The following is a 23,607-nucleotide window of genomic DNA, read 5'->3' on the forward strand; positions in this document are numbered from 1 at the left end:
TAATCTAACAAATTTTTAAAAGAAATTTTTTAACTTCTCTAATTCTAATTTCTCTTTTTGCTTGTTAATCTTAAAACTATCTTTTTTACAAAATTATACTAATAAATGTAATTAAAATACCGCAAAATTTCTTACAAAACAATCTTTCACCGACCGAGTCGGTTCTAGGCGAGTGAGTCGTATAGATTACGAGTCATCCTTACGTTTCTTTCTCAATTTTTTTCTGCACCAACAAAAAACGGGAATAAATATGCTTGTTATGCAAATATTAGAAAAAAAACAAAAGCATGAAAGTGAAAATATAAACCAAATAGTCAACCTTCCAAATTCTACAATTTTAAATTAATAAAAAAATATCAAAGTCACAAAACTGTCTAGTTTCCTATATAGTCTTTGTGATATAAAATATATACAATCTTTTTTTAAGAATCTCAAAATTTTCCACCACATAACTGCATAATAGAATCATGAGCTTATTAATAATTAAAATGCTATGCGTATTTCGATAACCGGATAACATCTTGATGTTATCTGGTTGCTAAAGTTCTTTGTGTATCTTCCCAAACAAATATCACACAAAGATCAACGCATAGAACGAACCAGGAAACAGGGCAAGATCGAAATCATTCCGCAGCGTGACAGCAGGGTCTTAGCAACCCTTAGAACGATCCTGTTGGGAATGTGCGGTGACGGTGCGTGAACGCAAGCTGACAGAAGGCCTCGTATGTAGGGGAACGAAGCGAGGTTTCCAGAGGCTCAGCTGGCTCAGTCGCCTACCGACCGCGGCGTCGAACAGAGAGGTGGGTTTATTTGCTGATCGATCCTCGAATCGCGTCGTTGAGTCGCGACGCGTCACATCAACTCTTCTTCCTACGAGAACAGCCGCAGGAGTAAGAGAAAAGAGCCCTTTCGATTGTTCTGATCAAATTATTCTTACTCTCGTTCTTTGCCCTTTGTTCACGACGCCCGGCGAGAGATCGATTCTCAGAGTAGGAGGCTGCTTGGAGAGGTGAGTGTGCTTCGCTAGACAGGAGCCATGTAGATTTACCGTGTAATTCGACAAAGTATAGAATTTCAGGATCTCGCGAGTTTTATGAATTTTTAGATCATATATATATATAAATATTTTATAATTTTATTTCTAATTTAAATAATTTTAGATTTATCTATAATATTATATTTTAAGTTGATTTTATTTTTTGTTTATTTTTAGTATTTATATTATAATTTTTTTATTATTATTTTATTATTTTTATTATTTATTATTATATATATATATATATATATATATATATATATAAATATTTTATAATTTTATTTCTAATTTAAATAATTTTAGATTTATCTATAGTATTATATTTTAAGTTGATTTTATTTTTTGTTTATTTTTAGTATTTATATTATAATTTTTTTTTATTCTTATTTTATTAAATAATAACAAATGCATTCAAAGAGAAAACCTACTGACAGCGCGCATACCTGTTGGTTTATTTATTGTCAAGTGTTCGCGACGCTGTGTGTCAGGGCGTTGATCCGTTTCGGATCGATCGATCCTTCCGAGGTTTTGTAAACACTGGTAGAGTACAGGGAACAGGCCAAGCCATCAAAATGTCCGATATTAGATCGATTGTTCTTTGAGATCTTCTGAATTTCCCAGTTCTGTACCTGAAAATTTGTTTATTATTAGTACAATTCTTTGTTGTGCTTTATAACATCGGATTTGGAAAAAAAAACTTTCGTGAAGTTGTTAGGATAAAAGCTGGCGGAGCAAATACTGTCATCATAACATGAAAATTTCTTATAAGTCAGAGTTCTGATTTAATAATGAAGAGTGAAAACGTAAAAAGATCCTGTCATTGATAACGTAGAAATGCAACGAGATCGATGTTTTGTAAATCGGCGGAAGTAGAGAACGAGGATGGAATGTTATCGCAGGCCAGTGTGACTTATCGGAAGGAAGTTTAGCTGCGTTCGTTGCAATACTCTTTCATCGAGACATATCAATAGTTCTCTAAGGTTTACAGTATTATATTTTTAAAATAAATAATGATTTTACGTTTCAATGACAAGAAAAAGTTTTTTCACGACAATAAAAATTATCATCATAAGCATTTCTCTATTTGCCCTTCATCTATATCTAAAAATAAGACGTCAATAATTTAAACTTCATCCTAAATATATTGATTTCAATCCTTATAAACTAAATAAGCTATAAACTAACATTTAAAACAAATTACACATCACAAACTTTATGCATTATTTGACGTTATGCAATTGCTTTTGCATTGCAGTAGGCAATTTTTACAACTTTATCTTACAAAGCAACATGTTTTTTCACAATGTCATGAGAACCTCATAAAATGACTTCAGGATCGATTGCAACAACAATGCTTACTATTTATACGAAGTCGTTGGAAAGGCAAACACTGGCTATTACTAGATTTATTTTCTCTATTACATTGACTGTAGCAAAGGTATTATTCACATTGCTGCACTCTTGTTTTCTTACTCTAATTTTGTGTAAAACCAGAATTAGCACTAACTGATTAAACTTTCTTTGTTCATTTACATCGCAGATTTTTAATTTATAATAACAGAGTAATTTTTATAATTAATCTATATCTGCGAGTCACATCCTTATATTATAGCTAAAATCGTTTAATTTATTATTAAATTATGCAATTGTCGGCTAACATTAATAACATTTGAATCTATAATAAAAAAATTTAAATAATATATGCTTTGCATTTATACAAAGAGATTATATAAGACACGATCGGAACATAAATATAAAATATATGACAAAATAAACTTAATAATTTGAAATAAAAATAAAATTGCAATAAAAAATAATTGAAATATATATAGAATAAATATATATACAAAAAGGAGATTGTCGGTTAAATAAAATTAATTTGAATTTTTAATAATAATATTATTGTCCACGTCTCTAAAAAATTCTTGAGTTGTCCATGCATCTCGTTTCCGGTGAAAGACACTTTAAAAGTATCGCTTTCACAAACTAAATGTCTACGTCTTAGAAGGCTTCTTAAATCGCGGAGGGAGATTGTACATTAACATGCACCGATATTTGTCCCAAGTATTTGCATACTTTTCTCATGTTTTTAACATCAGTAAACTACAACAAAAAAGAAGATCGTTTTCCGCGATAATTGTGTTATTGCAAGCAGTCTTCCTTGCACCGTGATATACATAAAATTTACCTATAAACGCCGACTAATTTTTTTTTTTTTTTTACTTTACGTAACACATGTCGAAGATTATCGACGATTTTGGAATCTTTCATGCCATATCTTATCACGAATAAAATTGATTTTTGTTTATCAATACGCAAAGCCTACATCAACGTTCAATTTAATATGCGATTCAAAATGCCTAAATACCTAGATACTAATTTGATTAAAAAACCATCATTAATTTTAGCGAGCACTTAATAAACTTTATTGATCGAAAAGTTACGAAACCATTTTGCCTTTTTCTTTGTTTTATATTCGTGGGCAACTTTATTCTTTACGCTATCAGATTCTGGCATAAGCTTCGTTGATTCAATGACTTCTCGGTCCCTTAGTGCTCACGGGTCATTGGGGGAAGTCATGCGGGATGAAAGTCGAGTAAAGCGTGAGCGCATGCGAGTAATTTAGATGAAATCGCCGGCTGCGACGAGGATTCTTCTCCTCTCGTGATCAGTTAGCCATCATCGGAGCCGGAGAAACATTTGATAAGCAATCCACGGCTCACGCAATCACGCGGTTTACTCAGTACGTGTTGCATCGATACAAGTTTTCTCGCGAATAAGTATATATAAAAGTCCATATAACGGAGAAACTAGAAGGCTAATGTTAATCATAAGAAATTCTATATAAATTTTCTTTATTATTTTATTCTCTATTTAAACTTAAAAATAATTGAAGAGGAGAAGTGTGTTCATATGTGTGCGTGTGTTTGATATATAGAGAAGGAAAGTTCTGTCAAAAAAATTGGTGAAAATACATATCGTGCTATTTCGATATGAAGTGCAAGGAGAAAAATCGGTTATGCGTCCGACAGAGAAAGTTATGTACACACTAATCACAAAATTGCTCTGCATCGCTCTGACCGAGATATTAGATTGTTTCATTGAAAATGTCATGTATAAAGAATAGATATAAGGCATTCGCGTAGTTAATCCGCAGTCTTACTTATAGGAATCTCCATTTATAACTAATTAAAATTCGACAGAAAGGGAGATGTTAAACCAGAGAAAAATAAATTTTATACGATGATATTATGCCAGAGAATTTTAGAGAATTTTATAAATATTATAAATGTTATAATGAATGGTGATTAATTTCAGGCAATAAAATGTTGGCTAATCAAGACAATATCGAGCAGAGTTGATGAAGGCCTATTCGTGAAGAGACGCCTAATTGAACAAGAGAAAGGAGAGGAAACATATTGCTCGTTAACTAATAGTGATTCGAGAGTGAGGCGAGAAACACAATGGATCCTTACTCATTAAGGTAAACATAGCTGATAAATAAATATAACCTTATCAATTACATCAAAGAAATTGCAAACTATGCTTTACTACAAAAATTTGCGATTATATAACGAGCGACAATATGATGTTGCTCTTCGTGTTTGATAAAATTAAAAGATGGTTAATAGGTGTAGAAAGACTGTGCGTATAAAAAAAAATTTTTTTAAATATTTCAAGTCATCTTCCTCGATTGGAAAAAAGATTCAAGCAAAATAAAATCGAAATAATGAAAACAATGATTATTTTATCTGTATCAAAAGTTAAAGATAACTTCTAACCTTCCGGTTTACCAACTAGAGAGAACAGCACATCTCACGGATACCAAAATATAAAATTATTCTTTTCGAAATTAGGCAACGTTTTTGATGTAATTTTAGATGATGTTGACAAATTCATGTTGTGTTTACCATTTACTGACTCTACATATTTAATAAATATCTCACTATGTTATTATTGCCCTTTTTTGACTCTATTTACTTATTTATTTATTTGTTCGATTAAATTTGTGCTGAGGATGGTTTGAAAAATGGATCAAAACGTTTGCTCATAATGTAAATTATTGATATGTAGTTAAAATAAAATATGCGCTCAATCTACCGCGCAGGCTCTTACTTGCCTAATTTTACAATCTATATTTTATCAATGAAATAAATTTTTTATTTCAATGATGAAATAAATTTATTTAATTTCAATTATACGCGAGAAATAATTCTTCAGATCTCGACACAGTGTATAGCTGGAGGAATGCAAAAGTTTTTTTTTTTTTTTTTTTCAAAATGCCTAAGATACGCAGATGTTTATTCAATAAATAAGCACATGATCTGTCTCTACAAAAGACGACCCATCAAATCTTCGAACAAGTTTCATACAGAGAACTTTTTCCTTTTGCTCTTTGTCAAGGCGACTCTTTTCTACTCGCGAATGATATGGAACGCATGACAAAGATATATCTAAAGCCTAACCTGCGTCTACTGATTCTTATTTTTTTACTTCGACGTTTTCCATCTCAATTAGGCGACAAGAAGTTTTATTCTGTTTTAAATCAATGCACAAAATACATTTTTTTTAAAAAGAGTTTCCTAAAATTTCACTAAAAATTTTTTTTGTCGACAATGGAAAATTTTTATTTTAAATATATTTTAAATATATATTTCAAATATATGTGTATGAGAACTTCGGTATAGTTCTGAAAATTATGTAACTATCAGAGTATGATTCTGAGTCAAAATAAAATACGATAGACGTTTTAAAAATACAGACAAGCGACTTTACGCCCGCGGCTATCTTAACAGGAAGACTCGAGGAACCAGTTTCGCAAACGTAAAAAGTTGAACTACCTTTGATCTGGCAGAGATAAAAAGTCTCAAATCATATTTCGCGATTCCGATATGTTTTTTGTAAATCTGTGTACAGAGATTATTCGATATATTTTATTATTTGATTTATTGATTTAGATTTTATTATTTAATATATTGTTATTTTAAAATTATAAATTATTAAAGTCTCTCCGTGATAACATCGTATGATATAAAGTTTTTTTATATAAAAAAACTTTTTATGTAAATAGTTTCCTAATAAAATTTTGCTAATTTGTTTGTACTAATATAAATATTTAAAAGTATCGATAAGACCACATTCAAAATCAATTGTTAATAATAAATTATCATTGATAACTTGACAATTTGGATTATCGTTATTTTACCTTATATTTTAAAATTAGGGATAATTCCCAACTTATGCACAAATATCGACGTAACTCTGTATAATTCGGCCGTAATTGATATAAATAGAAATTTGGCAGAAATCTCGCGTATATATGTATATCAGTATTGATATACACTTGACAGATAATATTTTCAATTATATCGGCAACAGGTTTTTGAGGTCGCATTCGAAAGGAGGGCTCGCGAACGAACACTTGATCGCTCTCCAATTAACCTTTGACCCCAAGTTATGCATGTGACGTTAGTCAAGCTCGTGACAAATTGTCTTTCGAATGTCGTAAAGATGTTTGTGGAACTCGACAGGCGCAACAATTTGCAGATATTTCTTTCATATCAGAAGTCACCCACGTGCTGTAGCACTCACGCGAACTTTGCTGGCATCTCGTCAGTAAAGAAATGCGATCAACAAAGAGAAGTAATCACTTTCAGATCGATTCGTAATATTTATTTATATATTTGCCACGAAAAAAAAAATAAAAGATTATTCGAGTAATTTTAAGATCATCGCGCTTGGCATAAGGATAAGGAATATGTATACAAAACAAAATCGCTTACGATGATGTAAGTCGCACGTGATCGTCATCTCACGGAAAATGATTATTCTCAATAGAAATGAAAGGAAGTTGCATTGCGAAGTCTTTTTTATGCGAGCGTTTCATCGCAACAGTTTTGACAATCTATTCTTTCCTTAAATTTTACATGCATCGAGTTATTATTATTTAATTTATCGACAGGCTACAGATAGAACAGGTAATATAGTAAATATAATAAAGAAAAGATAAAAAAAAATGTCTCGAGTTTTATCAAGAAGATGATTGATAGAATTCGATTCACTAATGCGTATTACAAATTTTTTCATAGTACTTTTATCGAATCTTATTCATTCTAAACGATTTTAAGATATTTATCGATGACGCTTAAATTTATCATTATATTTATCATTATATCTAAAATTATCATTACGATATTCATAGAATCTTTTATTTGTAGGCATATTTATTCTATGCCTATACATATTTTCTATCTTCATTTTTGCAATACTAATGACGAATAAAACATTAGTGCAAAAATGGTTTGGCGATTATATCGAAGATTTGCCCGCCCACTATTATGTCACGCTAGTATTGTGCTTTGTTGAATCAGGGCCAAGGTTAAAGTCGGTTAGGCCAGTTCGACGCGTCTACTTTTAGCAACGTAGCCTTAGGATAATCTCACGAAGAATCCCTCGACCGACAGTAGCCGTGATTTGCGATTCGAAACCCGCACGGAATAATAAGCGCGTCTTATTGTACCCGTTAATAATAATAATAGTAATAATAATAATAAGAAAGAACAAAGTCAATATGCCGTCTATCGTTGAAGAGTTGAATCGGCAAGAGTACGGAACATTGAAATTAGTCTCGCGAGTAGATATATTCTCAACAGCGCGCAAGTCCACTACAGTAATTAACTCCCCGTCGACGTGTAGCGAAGCGAAATAACTACTTTCCGCTTATCATTTATGCGAGATGCCAAATACCGTAAGTGCGCGAGCGCGATCGTACAAATGTAGCTATTAAAAAAGCGGGATAAAAAATTTAAGTGCGTATGCCGGACGAGTAAAGACTGGACAAAAAGAAACAAAGAGTACATCCCTTATGTCCGTGAGCAAACTATTATGTCGGATTATATAGAATCGATTATATATAAATCTTATTCCAAGACTCGGTAATTTAAATAATTTACTTATGTCTGTGCCTTGAATATTTCGCAAAGAACCTCGTATTGTTCGTCTTAACTTAGTATAACAAATCGGGATATGTAGATGGAATAATAAAAAAAAAATATATCACCCGTGAATGTTAAATCTTTTCCCATCCTCTTCTCCATTCTAGGTGTATAAATAAAATCAAGAAGATAAAGGACCGATATAACAATGACTGAATCTGAATCTCTAATATTCTTTGTAAAAAGAAAAACGCATAATTCAAAGAATATAAATTTGTGAAAAATTTTTATTTTATTCTCGAATTAGATTCGACTACTTTTCTCATTTCGACAAATAGTAATATATAATAACATAAATTTTTGAATGTTTAATTTAAATTTTAAATCAAATATATTAGATATTATATGTTAAATAATTTAATATAAATATGTTATTATAAATGAGAGAAAATGTATAATATTGAATTTTAGAATATTTTTACTCAATATCTTGCACGTATTCTAATGTTCAAAATAATTATAATCATCTTAGCAGAAATAGATTTTTGGCAAAGAAGAAAATAACAATCTTGTAATCGTTTCGAGAAAACACGTTTAAAAAGTAACTATATGTCGAAAATCACCGCATTTTCTGATGTAATCGCATGGCGATTGCGAATAATGATTGCGGAGCCATCATTAAATCTGTTTGCGAATTTCACAAGAATATATAATCGCGCATCGGATTTCATAAGAATCTAATAATTTTATTCTCGTCGGATAAGTGAAAGAAATGACCATGAAGACGCAGTACGAAGACATTGAAAAAATTCCGAGAGATTATTAATTCTTTCTTTTAATTAGTAAACACATTTTATAGCAGCCATCTAGGAGTACCATATTGTACATAAATTCGTTAAACTGTAATCTGTTTGTTTTATTAGAATTGTTGTAAGAAATTGGTTCGCGTGTAATTACACGCTAACGCGTGTTAATTCACTAAGCGCTTAATCGCATCTAAGATCGTAAAGGTTTATTTTTAGCCGAGAATAAACGCAATCATCTGTTTAATGAGAACATTTTAAACGCTTTGTTATATGTATTACATTAATTAATCAGTCAAGTGCGAAAAGAGTTATCAGTATCGGAGAAATTCAGATCTTCCGATATTTATTTTAAAGAAATTGTATATATTATAAAATTTATCATCAAAATCTTATGAATTATGTAAAGTGCATATGCAAGATATTTAATATAATTAACAGAATTATTTTCAAAAGACTGTCAATTAAGTTACAAAAAATGTTCAGTCGTGAAATATTGGGAACCAAAAATAATATTTTTAAAATTATTACGCGCATGTCCTCTTAAAGTTGTCAATATAAACGATATTGATTTATTGCAATAAATCAGATTCCACGATAAATGAAGCACAGAGCAACTTGTTCTGTAAACGATCCGCGTGATGTCATTGTTATGTAAGCCAATATCGTCTGGACATTATCGTATTTTGACATTGCTCGCATTTAGCAGACAGTTTTAGTAGACAACGAATAGCTTATGTTTTTATACGATAATTAGTTGATTACGATTACTGATCATATTCTCTGAATTGATACGAATTTAAACAATATCACGTCGTAAATTAAAAACTAAATTCATATTCTTTTATAAACAAAGCTAAATCACATAATCAGTAATGAATTATTTCACTATTAATTGACTCATTTTTTATTTATTTTGTTCATAAATATGCTTTTGTGTATTTTACATAATGATGATCCTTTTCCTAATATTTTTTTGTTCAAACCAATTTGTATAAAAAAGTATAAGATATTTGACCATGGTCATAATAAATAAAAAAAAAATTTGCAGACAAAAGCACAATAATAATATTTGTATTCGTAAAAAAATTGTATCTAGAAATTTTTAGAGATTATTGATCCATATCAGTTTTCGTAATACATATAATTTTATGACATTCAAGTTGAAGAATTTATGAGAATTTACACGAACGAAATCTGGATTAAATAAACATATATATATATATATATATATATAATTGTTTATTTAATATATATATATATATATAATCTTGCTTCTTTTAAAAATTACGTGACTTCTCTATATCAAGCTGTGAACAAAATCATGAATAAAAATACAATGCTTATATTACAATTTTATATCGAGTCTAACATTTTTAATTTATCGACCAAGAAAATATATTATTAATCGAAATTGATAAGATTTTATATATATAAAAACTTCTATGATACAAATTTATTCTTTTTTCTTTCTCTTTATTATATTTTATTTACGATTATATTAATTAAAATCTTATTTTAAATATAGAATAAAATCGTCTTGTACACATATACAATATTATTTTGCAATAAATTATTAAGTCATCGTATATTATACTATAGTGTTAAAAATTGCTTATATTAGGTTCAAGTATTATTTATTACAAATATTTTGATTATAATGATACGGTTGCGTATGATAATATTCTCAAATTGAAATTCAATTTGAAATTTACGCACCGTTATCGATGCCGGATCGCGTTTTGACTCTCGTGAAATTAAAGTTTACGATCGATACGATAAATATTTATAAACCATCATTTAAAAAACAATGCGAGGAAGGCAAAAGTGACAGGCCGTTACTTTAATGATATGCAGAAATGTGTAAACACGCACTACAAACGATCGCTATAAATTGCAACAAGTTCGAAAAAGAATCGTAGATTGTAAAAAAATGGTAAAATTCACGCCAGCACAGTGATATTAACGACGGTATTATTTATCGTTCGGCTTATTTGACGCTCGATTGATGACGTCGACGATTCTGTTTCAGTGTGGAACGAGAGGCTTCGAAAAACATCGAGGAGAACGAGCGAGAGTGCTTCAAAGACGCGATCGTCTCGAGTAGAAGCCTCAACAAAGGTTTCGTCGAGCCGACGAAGCTTAAAAATGCCATCCGAGAGGTATCAATTATTCAACAAGAGATAACTGCTCGTTTTTATTTTACAACGAAAACTCGTTTTCCACGCAAACGTAAAACCTTCCCGAGACTTTAGCCTTCCATTGAATAACATTTCAGTTCCATTTTTTCTCTTTTCTTCTCTTCTCTCTATAAATATCAATTAAATTTGAAAATAAAATTTTCTTATATTTCAATTAATAAATTAAAAAAATATACAAACGACTTATCGATATATTTAAAAGAAATAGTCATGTGTAAGAGAGAAAAGATGTGCAGATGAAAAAAGCAATGATCGAGACAGAAAAATAGCAAGACTCGCTAGATGAGATCTTTATTATGCGGAAGCTATATACATGTTGGCTTTGAACTTTTTGTAGATTGTCGCGTGCATCGTCGCAGCATCTTTCCACATAGCAGTAGGCCTCACTATGGCATACTCAGCGACTCTCATTCCTCATCTCGAGAAAAAAGATGCGGAGCTACATGCCACGAAAGAGGAGACTTCCTGGATAGGTGAGATTGCGGGAATATATAGCGTATAACTATTGCTATAAACGAATAGCAATAGAGATATGCATTATTCCATTAAGGGGAGATTACGTATTTATAATACTAATTATAAATTGCAATGAATATTTAATTTTCCTGTTTCGCACATAAAGCTTTTATGATACGATTATTTATGATATGATAGGGCGATAACCATAATCAAAAACGTTCATCGGAAAATGTATATATATATACAGTAGATTTTGCGTAGTCATTATTGATAACATTGACAGATAGCTGTCTTTTCCATTGATAAAGTATGATCGCGAGACGTCAAAGTTGTTGCAATTATCAGAGGAGAATCACGTGCGTGTCTGCTGCTCCAACAGCAATACTCAATCAAATTTCGTGCTCTGATTAAATTCGCGTTACGCAATTCAATTTGCGTCCATCCGCATCGCAATCTTCGCACAACAATGGACATTTACTGTCTTTGTATTATGGGCGTGCTTTTAATCTAGAATGCCAACAGTCATTGTTGACAATTCTAATTAAATTTTTAATTTTAAATCGCGGAAAAATACTTTTATATAATAGAAATGTGCATATATCTTAGAGAACTTAATATAAAATAAGGTATAAAATAACAAATAAACGCGCATGAAAAAGGCGTAAGATTAGAGAAAGCGGAAAGTAAGCAACTTCGATTCGATTTTTAGCCAGCTTGGTCGTCATATGCGCGCCATTTGGCGCTCTATTGGGAGGATTCCTGATGGAGATGATAGGTCGATTGAGAACTCTGCAGATCGGCGCGATTCCCAGCGTGATCGGTTGGATACTTATTGCCTGTTCGAGCAATATACCGATGTTGCTGGTCGGTCGTTTGCTATCCGGGATGTCAACCGCCCTGGCAACCTCGCCGGCGATTGTCTATATCACCGAGGTGGCCAGACCGGAACTGCGTGGCTCATTGATCTCGTTCGGGCCGACGTTGGCGTCGTTCGGAATGTTACTGTCTTACTTAAAAGGCGCTTACTTGGATTGGCGACTGGTCGCCTGGCTCAGCATCATTTATTCGATTGTGCCCGTCATTATGGTGCAGTTTTGGGTGCCAGAATCACCTGTCTGGCTCGTCTCGAAAGGGCGCATCGATGAAGCCAAGAAGTCCCTAGAATGGTAAATCCAATTTGTTAATAAAATAGTTAACAAAATTCCTTTGCAGACTTTAAACAATAAATTATATAATAAGACATTTTAGTTTCTTGACAATATTAATAATTAATAATTATTATTAATTACCGTATATAATATTGCACACACGCATACACGCACATATACATATGTATATGTATAATTAATTAATTATTAATTAATAAAAAAAGAGAGTATCAATGAAACTTTAACTTTGTAATTAAATATCGCAATTCAATGTAATAGATAGACTTTAGATAACTAGACAATCTGCTGATATTCGTAGCAAAATATTCTTTGTAATAAACTTTCAAGATATTCCAATACCCTAAATTCGTGTAATTTTCCTTTAAAGCGCGCGTGCGTATGAATGATTAGCAACTCTAGTCTGTTGGTCTAGGCTTTACAAAAACGAGAAATCACAAGGCAAAACGTCAGTGGTCGAGGCGCATTTTACTACCATTATGAAAGAGAACGAAATTAAATTGAATGAGCAACGGCGGAGCAAACACGGCAATGTATCCAACAAATTGCGAGGGTTCTTGAAACCGACCGGATGGAAACCCATGGCGATACTTTTCTTCTTCTTTTCGTTTCAGCAGTTCTCCGGAATTTACATTACATTGTTTTACGCAGTGACTTGGTTCCAGGTAAACACATATATAATCATTCTTTATGTATATATTCAATAAATGTAAAGACATTTGATTTCTCTTTCTCTCTTTCATATTTTCTAATAGTGCATTTAATTTAATCATAGTGATTTTTATACGCAAAAATATAATTCGATTATTATCAATGATTGATGGTAGTATCGCAGTTGAAATGCTGTTAAATCTGTGATTTATAGGAAGTGGGCTCAGGTGTGGACGAATATTTGGCTTCGATTCTGGTGGGTCTGACGCGTTTTCTATGTTCCATGGTGAACACTTGGCTACTTAGGCGATACAAGAGAAGAGCGTTGTGCATAATTTCATCGTTCGGGATGGCCCTATGCATGACCGTCTCCGGCTATTTTACATTGAACATCAAAAATGGCGATCGCAGCGGCTACTGGGTAAGGCTTCAGGCCGATAGTGCCGCACACTTCATACGTGCGGTTTCGTTTTAAATTTTATTTTTAATCCTACAAACACCTACAAAAAGGTAATTTCAATATTTATAGGTGCCGGTGCTCTGTCTGTTACTTTACGTGTGCACATCGATGGTTGGCATGCTAACTATTCCATGGACTATGACGGCAGAATTGTTCCCGACCGAAATCCGTGGGATCGCCCACTCCATCAGTTATTCCATGGCGAACGTGCTGATGTTTGCCGCGCTGCAGAGCTATCGAAGCTTGCAAGCTTTCCTAGGAGGTACGCGACACTCTATATCTTATGATTATTATGTACTGAATCTTATCTGTGACTTCCGACACTATTCTCTGAATCCTGGTTACATAATCCCAATTAGATATCTTTCTATCGTCTTGATTTTTTATTCAATATCTTTATTTAATATATTATATCTTTACATTAATCTTTAATTATCTTTTTTTATTCATTATCTTTAATTATCTAATTATCTTTACTATTTTATTTAATATATTATATCATTACAATATCTTTATTTAATATATTATTTAATATATATTTATTTATTCAATATCATTATTCAATATCTTTACATTTCCATCCTTTAATCCAATCTAAACGCTTTTAATTATCAATAATAAAAATTAGCCAAAGACTCTCTTCCATATCTCAAAGTGATAAAGCGAGCTCCGATTAAGAAATTGCATCTTGATCTATAGGATCATACGCGGTACAGTGGTTTTTCGCCGGTATTTCCGTGGGCGCGGCTCTCTTTGTGTGGCTAATGTTGCCGGAGACGCACGGGAAGAAGCTGTCAGAAATTGAGGAGTACTTTCACAACAATTTCTTGGCCTTGGGTGCGGAGACGAAGAACAAAAAGCGGCGAGCTAAAAGAAGAACTCAGCAAAAGAAAACGCCGGCGACCGAGCCGCTCAACCCGAAAACTGTGCAAAACGTTTAGGATTATTTCTTCTTTCTTTTATCACGATTTGTGAATTTTGAAAGAGCTCGAGTGGTCTCTCAGAGAAAGTGACCAAAGTATTAGATATTTAAACCGCACAACTGGCCGATTCTTACATGACCAATTTTGTAATCACGTTACCGCGTATTTAATTGCGCACGAAATATTCGTTATCCGCTTAAAATGCTGTTTAAATACTAATGATAATAGAATTCAATGTTCGATGTGAATCATATTTAGCGAAGAATATCCGGTGAGAATATTCGGAGAAGTGTTTCTTCTGAAAGGACAATAAGTAAAGAATGGAAAAAAAAAAGAAAAAAAAAAGAAAAAACAAAGACGAAGGATATTTCTCCGATGACTGTTTCACGCCGGACTAAAGCTGATAACACACATCGCGAATGTATACAATGTTATTATATAACGAAAGAGAGGAAGAGAAAGATAGAGAGAATAGTATCTTGCAATTTGCGAAAAATATACGTATATGTTCTACGGTAAGAGTGTCCACGCATAGTACTTCCATTTCTTTTTTTCCTATAAAGATTTCGCGCGAGAGAATCATCGTTACAGTATTATGATACCGATCTGATGTCGCGGTAGATAGCTAGGTAGATTATTGTCATAGAATGATTATAGACCGCGCGATAAGAAGATTCTCTATTTCCTTTTAAATAATATTATCACTCCAGCCGCATACCATTTTTCTACAGTAGCATAATTGTGCGATGGAAAAACAAAATAGATGATATATGAAAGATAATATAGATAATATGTGTCGAACATGTAATGGTATACAATCATATACAAATGTCGGAGACTCGCAATAATTGCAATTGTGCCGCTGAACTTTAACACTTCGCAAAAGATCAAGAATATACAGCGATGGATTTGCAATAATTTTTTTCGACCGAGTCGAACAATTTCTTCGCATCGAGTTTCGACGAGCTTACTGTAATGTGCAAAATCGAATGGAAAATTACGCGGACGATAATGAATTAACTAATTACCTAATTGATTCGTTCGACTTCGATCGTGTTTGTCCACACGTGGCGTCGTTTACTTACAATTAGAGCAAATATTTGAGTATGTTCGAGGGATACTTAATTTAGCGTATTAAACATTACACTTACTTAGACGGATTGTTTGAGGAGAAATAGCAAAAGTCATCATAAAGATATTGCGGAAAAAAAATGTTTACATTTTATTTTCTAATATGCAGAAATATTTGAATAAAAAACAACAATGCGAAATATAATAATCACGCGTCTTTTATTTAGGTTTATTTAACAAATAATTAGATCTGTAACTAAAAATTATTGAATTATTTAATAATTTTCCCCATTATAAATTATAATAAATTATAATAAATCAGTAAATAATTTTAAAAAATCACGTGTATTAATCAGATAATAATTAAAAACCTATTACAGTATACCAGCCTTACATAATCTTGCTTGTTCCGCCTAAATAGATTTCGGAATGGCGTCATCGGATACGCAAATCTGCGACAAATGGTATTCATCAATTCGCACGAAGATCGGGCGAGCTTTATATTTTTTATATCTCAAAATAGGATATATTTTATAATCGATAGATTATCATAATAAATAAACGTTCCGATTCTCGGCTCGAATTGACTCGATGCAGCTTAATCGCGATTTTGCACAAGACATGCCGATTAATGATCGGCTTCGAAGTTGTGATAAATTGTTCGATCATTATTCAATCTATCATACAGCTAATAAAAGAATCAGTTAAGTTAAATATAAACTTAATGCAACCAGTCATCAACAAATATACTTTTATCACGAGTGATATTGTTTTTTTCTCGTTTTTCACAAAAGTAGATAATTTTAAAATATTCAATTTATCTTACACTAATTGTAAGACTGTAATAAAGTATTTTTTTTCGTGTAATTGCTCGCACGTGAAGAAAACGACTTGAAGAATATCGTATTTTTGAATAAGATACTTTTTTTACAGGTGGCAAATAAATTCTTATCAAGAATTTGGATCAATTACACGAGTTTCTGAAAGATCGACAGGACAAAGTGCTATTATCGCAAAAAAAAAAAATGCGCAAATTTAAAAATTTTACGTGCTTTTTTCATATTTTGCCGCTGTTCTTCATGCGATCAAGATAAGATAATATTTATGTCGATATATTTTGTATCATTCTACAAAAGCCTTTACTACAGTATACACGATGTCATTGTAAAGTTATATTGAATAAAGCGATTGTAATATATATTAAATACTTTGCTGATTTTTTTTTTTTTGGTTTCATTATAACCAGATAAATAATCTCAATAAGAGTTGCTTAAAAATTATTAGTGTGTAACACTTATTAATAAAATAAAAATTAATTGCTTAATAAATATTATGATTATATGCACGTTTTTAATTATCTTTCAATAAAAATGCAGGATTAATAAAAAAAGATTGGATTGGGATTAAACGTTTATTTCCTCGGAAGATTCTCGCAATATTTCTGATAAGTTTTGACTTTGAATTAATGAGCAAACAAAGATAAAAATCGTTATTGCAATTGCCAAGTTCTTTTGTGACAATTTCGTACAAAATTGTTATTTATACATAAAACAAAACAAAAAATGCAATTCGCATTAGCCAAGGAAAATACGGGAAGTAGAAGCGGCTCTGTTATTTTGTAAAGCTAATACTTTATTATGTCACAAGTGTTGGTAATTACAATAACGATACAGTAATCATCTCTCGCAATAGTTTACGATAAATCTATCGGCGTGAAAAAATCTCAATAGAGATATACTTTTGTTTTTTATTATTATATTTTCTTCTCTGCCTCAAACTCGCTACGCGCGTGACTTTTCTCAGGAATTCTCAGAAGGAAGGATATTGGACGAGGTGAAAATAAGACACCGTGTATATCTTATTATTTCATAAGGGGAGCGAAAACGCAATAAATATTTCGCGAGCGATCACTAATATAAAACGTTTCATAAAATACTCTAATATAAAATGTTCCATAATCATCGGATATTTCCTTAATCGATGCTTTCAGGACGCCTTGTAGGCGTTATGATATAAACGCGATGATGATAAGGAAAGCGCGATCTCGAAGATCCGCCGTGCGAGAGATGGCGAAATCATAATCGCGCGCGTTTTGAAAACAATCGGAGGTATAAACTGTGTCGTGCAGTTTAATAAACATAAATCATAATATACGTGAATAATTAATAAAAAGTCGTCATGTTTTTTCCAACAATTTAACCGACTAATGCGCGGAATTTTCACGAAGACGGATTAACCTTAATTAGGTCTCGTTCTATCATCGGCGCGTGTCGTGTTATATTCATCGGAAAATTACTCGCGTACAAGCGAGTTAATTAATTGGGTGAATAACAATAATACTCACATTTGCGTCGCCATGACTAGAAGAAATACTTCTTCGCGTCCATTAAAGCTCGCACGAACGAAAGGACGAAATTTCAAAGGCTCGAAAAGGTTTGCAAGTTGCAAGCTGAATGAACTCACGCGCAAAAATTATTCAAATTTCAAATGATGACGCTCGCATCAGCGGCAACGTCATATTTCATTGACCAATCAGGATAAAAGAAATTTTTATTTCTGATTGGTCAATCGAACGCGACTCATTTCTAAGAAAATTTTGAAACCGAGAGAGCGGTTATCATGCAAGATTAAAAAGGCGTAAGCTCATTAAAAAAGAAAAAAAATTGTTTTATACAAAAATACGAACAGGAAAAATTCGTCCATATTATTATAGTCGAGAGCTCTCTCCTGTAAATGTAAACTGTCAAAAAAAAGGTTTCAGATCTCTCCTGTCTTACGTAATGATTTTTTAAATTTCAGAAAGCGTATATCGCATAGCAGATCGTCGCGAGTCACGCTATCAGTCAATTATTATCATGCATACATGCGGATTTGTATATAATAATTAAATTCTCCTCGCATCTCGAGATAATAAATATATAGGATATTTCGTATTATGCATAAAGCTGGTCTTGATAAAAAAAATTACGACACGTATGTCAAACGAGAAAAAAAAAAAAAAAAAAAATCATAGTGCATAGGACGAGTTAATGAAGCGCTTAAGGACGAAATTCATTATGCGCGTTAAGAGAAGGGTAACACGTATCAATAAACATTAAAATGATAACGCACAAAGCTTATATTCTAGCTTCTCCGTCGATTAAACGATCCCGGTTTGCGTTCGCATGAAAAGGAAAAAAGGGAATATTGCCGAGGATCGTTCGTAATGCTCGTTACACAAGTAAATCCTTACGTATATCACACACGCATTGACAGTTATAACGCAAGTTTCTCGAATATATCGGTATATAATAATAATAATAACGCTCGTAAAACTTAACAGAACAAGCGAATCGATAAACGTGATCACCACGCAGAGTCTGGCTGTGTCAGAGAGCCTCTCGTATCCTCGAGCACGACCACAACGCTGCAGGCAGTGACGATGAGCTACCTAACATATCTGTATATCAATTATATATATTAGGTTCTACATATTATATATTGTATAATATGTATATGTATATACATAAAATCGTAATACACAGGCTCTAAGTCGGCGCAAAATCAAATTTTTGCAAATCTGAATATTGAAAATTGGAGTGTTCAATGCTAGAAAGAGTACCGAACTCACAATCTCATTTTGTAAGACTCGTATTTCAAATAGATATTCACAGGGATGTATGTGATTTTTCTTGCATTGAATTCTCTAATTTTATACGCGGTAATTTTGCAGATGTCCTGTTCCTTAATTGGCGCATATGGACCTTCAGAGAATCTAAAAATGCGATTATTCCGTGAAAATGCCGCATGTAATATCGTTTATTAAATGCGCACAACGAAACTCCTTTTCACCTCTCCTCCTAACTCGAGAGAGAAAGCCTACTGAATTGTCTTGATAATAATTCAGCTTTCGAATAAAATGTCACGCAAGCAACACGCGCGTGCAAATGGGGCGCGTAGAATAAATATTTATTCGCGAAACTTTCGAGATTCTATTCGGAGCGCAGAATGAAAAAAATATCGAGTTCGTATCGTAATACGCTATACACTACACGAGATTAATCAATATGTTTTTATCTCGAAGTATTCACTTTATACGACGTCGGCAACAGAGAATTAGACTTTGTATCTTCTCTTTTCTTTAATCTTGTCTGTACTATCAGCGAAATTGTTCCTAAGTGATGATGAAAGACAATCAAATCCCGTCGCTTCGACGCCGAAGGCACCAAGTAAAAGAAATACAGTCTGTCATATTTTTCTTTTTTTTTTCGTGTTTATTCGAATTCCTCATTCTTTATTCAATACTTTTTTTTGGCACTATTTGGCCATATTGTATTCGAGATGTTTGAATTACTGCGTCATCACGCTGAAGTATTAAAAGACTTTTAGAGATTCGTGTTAGGTGTTTGATATCAAGTGACAAACGATTCTATAACCAGTACATTTTTAATACTTACGTCAAATAACGCAAACGTTTCTAACAAATTTCCAATATCTCATAACACTCTTCAATAATTCATTTTGCTGAATTTATAATAAAATTTTATTATCCTTATATATATTGTATTTCTCGACTAAATATATATAGTAAGAAAAGGACAAAAAGAATCTACATATTATATATATATATATATATATATATATATATATATATATATGTATGTATGTATATATATGTATATATGTGTATATATATATATATGTATATATATATGTATATATATATGTATATATATATAATTTTTTCTTATACAATAAACAGAAACGACAATGGCACAAAGTGTTATTAAACTCGTTACGTTAGCGTTTGATTTAGCGTTCATTCAATTATTGGCAACGTGATGAATAGTTTAAGTGTTAACGTTAGTTTCGAGCAGATCGATTTGCTAATCACTGTTACTTTATTTGTTTATTTTTTTTTAAACACGCGCAATCTATCAGCCACATGTTCTCCCATTCTCTCATTAAAATTGCTCTTTTTTTTTCTCTCACACACACATATTTCTTCTTGTATGTATATATGTATTATTTGTGTGTCTATGCAGGGTTCGTCAAAAAAGACTATTCCGTTTGTGTCTTTTACATCATTGTGCGTCCTTGGGAATCTGACTAGCACATAAATTTCAAACGAATAAATTATACACATATTTTCTTTATCACGTGTTGTTGCTGCGAGATGCATCACGACGTATTGCCGTACACGCGATTACGCTCGGCACTCAGTAACAAGCATACAGTATATTTAACGTAACGTTCACTGGTAGCTCGCATGATTAGCATTCGGCTGCGCATTAAAAGATATCGAATCCGTAGACAGTGATGTTGCCTTGCGTATTCTTAGTTAGTGATTTACTAAATATTTCACGATGATGGAAGAATTAAAGCCTTATGAAAAAAAGTATGTTCCAACACTGCTATGTGGTTTGCAAAAATAAAAACTTGATCAACAAAAATACTGTACTTCCCGAATACTGTGACTATCCGTCATAAAACATAGTGTATTTGTTGCATGTATAAATTATTATATATATATATATAAATACATGTATCGTAGTAAAAAAAGAAAATAAAATAAAAACACCAATTAGCAGAATTAAACAAACCGTAAGCTGTTTACTTTGCAAACAAACATGTAATATTACACAAATAATTCTATAATTCTTTCGCAGATAATAAGCGTAATCACGGAGCAATATTTGCTAATCAAAATTACTGTGTGACGCTCATGTAAAAAGTCATCTCTCTCACATTTGTAATTAATTAACATTAATAATCGCACTTTTTCTATAATCAAATAGTAACAAGAGAAACGTAATATCAGGATAATCATCTGGTTTCACACGCAACATCACTGTCATCTTGAGCACAGATTTACACAAGCACGCATACCGCGAAGTGACGCACACACACATTACACACATCATCAGTCTCTATTGTATCAAAACTTCCGAGTCATATTGGTAAAACCATCGTCGAACCTTATGGATTGGACTTACTGAGGAAGCTCATAAGCATTCGCTCATGCCGCGCGCCGAAACGAGCGAATCTCTTAAGTATCGCGACCCTGAGAGTCGTGGTATTGGATGTTAGTTAATTTTTACTGTTGCTACGTGGACTGGCGGGTGTACTATTCGCCTGTTGCTGCGCACGTTGTATATAAATATTTAACAATTTCAGCTTGCTGGAATACAGGCTGCTCAGGTGTGGTTTCAGCACCTCCTCGCCGACTGCGACATGGATCGCCACCATACAAAAAACTGCACTCTTGCGTACTGCGCTTTCAGCGTCATCATAGGCCTATGATATATATAAATTATATTCAGTATTACATATTCAGTATTATATATAAATCGATATTTTTTTCCAAGAGAATTTTTCTCTAAACGCTTTACCTTAATAAGACCTGGCATAACCTTGGCAAGATGAGGTTCGATAGCATCGCGTCCCCAATGCTCCACAACCTTGTGCAACATCTTTATCGCACCCATATTTAATGGATATGACTCCGTAGCGATTATGGTGGAAACTAAATGTATAATTTGCTCAGGCTTCAAAACCATAGCCATCGTCGCTGCACACTTTTCCGCGTTCCAATGTACCTGTTATTACAAAATACAGCGTCATGAATATAATGTTTGTGTCGATTCTTGCCAATTAAAGTAGTTTATACTTATAATTTATACTCACTGGAGATCTACCGCCGCTACCGCTAGAAGAATCAACCTTCTGATCATCGGATTTGTAGGCGTAAATAACTTTCAGTACTAGCAATTCATTGTAAGAAGAGAAACACTCTATCAATTCTTGACACTTAAGCATATCAATTAGCGTTTGAAGCACTTCTACCTGTATCACTTTACCATCATTGGATAAGCTATCTAATAAAACTTTGAGCACTTTTCTGAAATACCAAAAATTTATTAAATCACTCGAATTAAATTATCAAAATACGCAAAATTATAAGACGTACTTGAAATTTCGTTTGACATACAACGCATCCCCTTCGCGGACATATAATTGAAATTCTTGTAACACCGATACTTTTTCTGTAGTTTGCGCCACTTTAGATTGCAGGATTTTAACCATATTATCTACTATTTCTGGTCTATTCGTTAAATCAGGCGATGATCCTGTATATATATATATATATACATATAAAAAAAATAAAATATTTCAATATTCTTATAAAAAAATCATTTTTTTGATTAAAAAAGAATGATAAAATGCATACCGTGCGTTTTATAACCATTATTCTCTTGAGGTAGAATCAAATCACCAGCGATCGTATCGGATCCGTTCACCGTTATATTACTAGATCGTCCTCGTTGCGTTGGTGAAGAAACCGACGAAGATCGACCCTAAAAACATTAACAATCAAGATTATTTTATATTCATTCTTGTTTATCATGTGTATTTTCTTATTAACTTACCGAATTAGATAAAGTAAGACCTTCCATTCTTTCTTCTACATCGGCCATATTGCTGATTCCACTGTCTTTGCTGGTAGTAGCTCTCCAGACGCTCAAAGCCGTAATTTTGAATTTCAGCGGTTGTGCGCCGTAGTGATCTATGGAATAAACTTTAAAATTAAAATATCTCAAAATTATAACGTAATGCATCTTTAACATAATATTGTACTATCAATATGATAAAACAATCATTTACATACTTGTACACTTCCTCCATATTTTCATCTCCTCCGTCAATTTCGGTTCTCGCATCTATTTTAATGTCATTCTTCGCTTTCGTTCGAGCTGGCGAGCTTTGTGCTCTAGGTGGTGGTGTCCCGGGCGAAGCCGGATTACTCGAAGCGGACGATTTCCTTAAATGATTTTGCACTAGGGGCCAAGCTGTTTCCTAAAAAAAAAAATAATGATTTCAGCAGCGAGAACGATATAGAAAGAAATAACACTGACGAATAGC

General features: G+C 32.5%; 2 protein-coding genes across 3 annotated transcripts in view; one reads left to right on the forward strand and one right to left on the reverse strand.

Annotated features, from left to right (window-relative positions):
* Nucleotides 1-703: 703 nt before the first annotated feature.
* Nucleotides 704-15,913, forward strand: LOC126848506 (facilitated trehalose transporter Tret1-like). Of its 2 annotated transcripts, none has more exons than XM_050589499.1 (9): nt 704-1,009; nt 4,355-4,520; nt 10,807-10,936; nt 11,313-11,448; nt 12,144-12,600; nt 13,016-13,265; nt 13,466-13,672; nt 13,781-13,973; nt 14,411-15,913. In XM_050589499.1, exons 2-9 carry the CDS (start codon nt 4,501-4,503, stop codon nt 14,650-14,652), a joined length of 1,635 nt encoding a protein of 544 aa, XP_050445456.1. In that variant the 5' UTR covers nt 704-1,009; nt 4,355-4,500; the 3' UTR covers nt 14,653-15,913. The 2 variants fall into 2 exon arrangements, with proteins under 2 accessions (XP_050445456.1, XP_050445458.1); XM_050589501.1 differs by lacking the exon at nt 704-1,009 and adding an exon at nt 3,717-3,779.
* A 2,886-nt stretch (nt 15,914-18,799) lies between these two features.
* The window catches only part of LOC126848493 (CLIP-associating protein 1), a 36,953-nt gene continuing 32,145 nt past the window's right edge, over nt 18,800-23,607 (reverse strand). Inside the window, 8 exon segments of the mRNA XM_050589466.1 lie at nt 18,800-21,981; nt 22,077-22,283; nt 22,372-22,585; nt 22,655-22,814; nt 22,916-23,042; nt 23,115-23,199; nt 23,201-23,251; nt 23,354-23,541. Coding sequence (XP_050445423.1) covers nt 21,775-21,981; nt 22,077-22,283; nt 22,372-22,585; nt 22,655-22,814; nt 22,916-23,042; nt 23,115-23,199; nt 23,201-23,251; nt 23,354-23,541 — 1,239 coding nt within the window. The 3' untranslated portion in view covers nt 18,800-21,774.

Source organism: Cataglyphis hispanica, chromosome 3, assembly GCF_021464435.1.
Source record: "Cataglyphis hispanica isolate Lineage 1 chromosome 3, ULB_Chis1_1.0, whole genome shotgun sequence".
Lineage (NCBI taxonomy): Eukaryota > Metazoa > Arthropoda > Insecta > Hymenoptera > Formicidae > Cataglyphis > Cataglyphis hispanica.

Excerpts from the sequence above, each read along its gene's own strand:
- LOC126848506 (XM_050589499.1), top strand. The coding sequence starts at position 4,501 with ATGGATCCTTACTCATTAAG. Across the intron at positions 4,521-10,806 it reads ATGGATCCTTACTCATTAAG|TGTGGAACGAGAGGCTTCGA; the intron begins GTAAACATAGCT and ends ATTCTGTTTCAG. Across the intron at positions 13,266-13,465 it reads ACGCAGTGACTTGGTTCCAG|GAAGTGGGCTCAGGTGTGGA; the intron begins GTAAACACATAT and ends TGTGATTTATAG.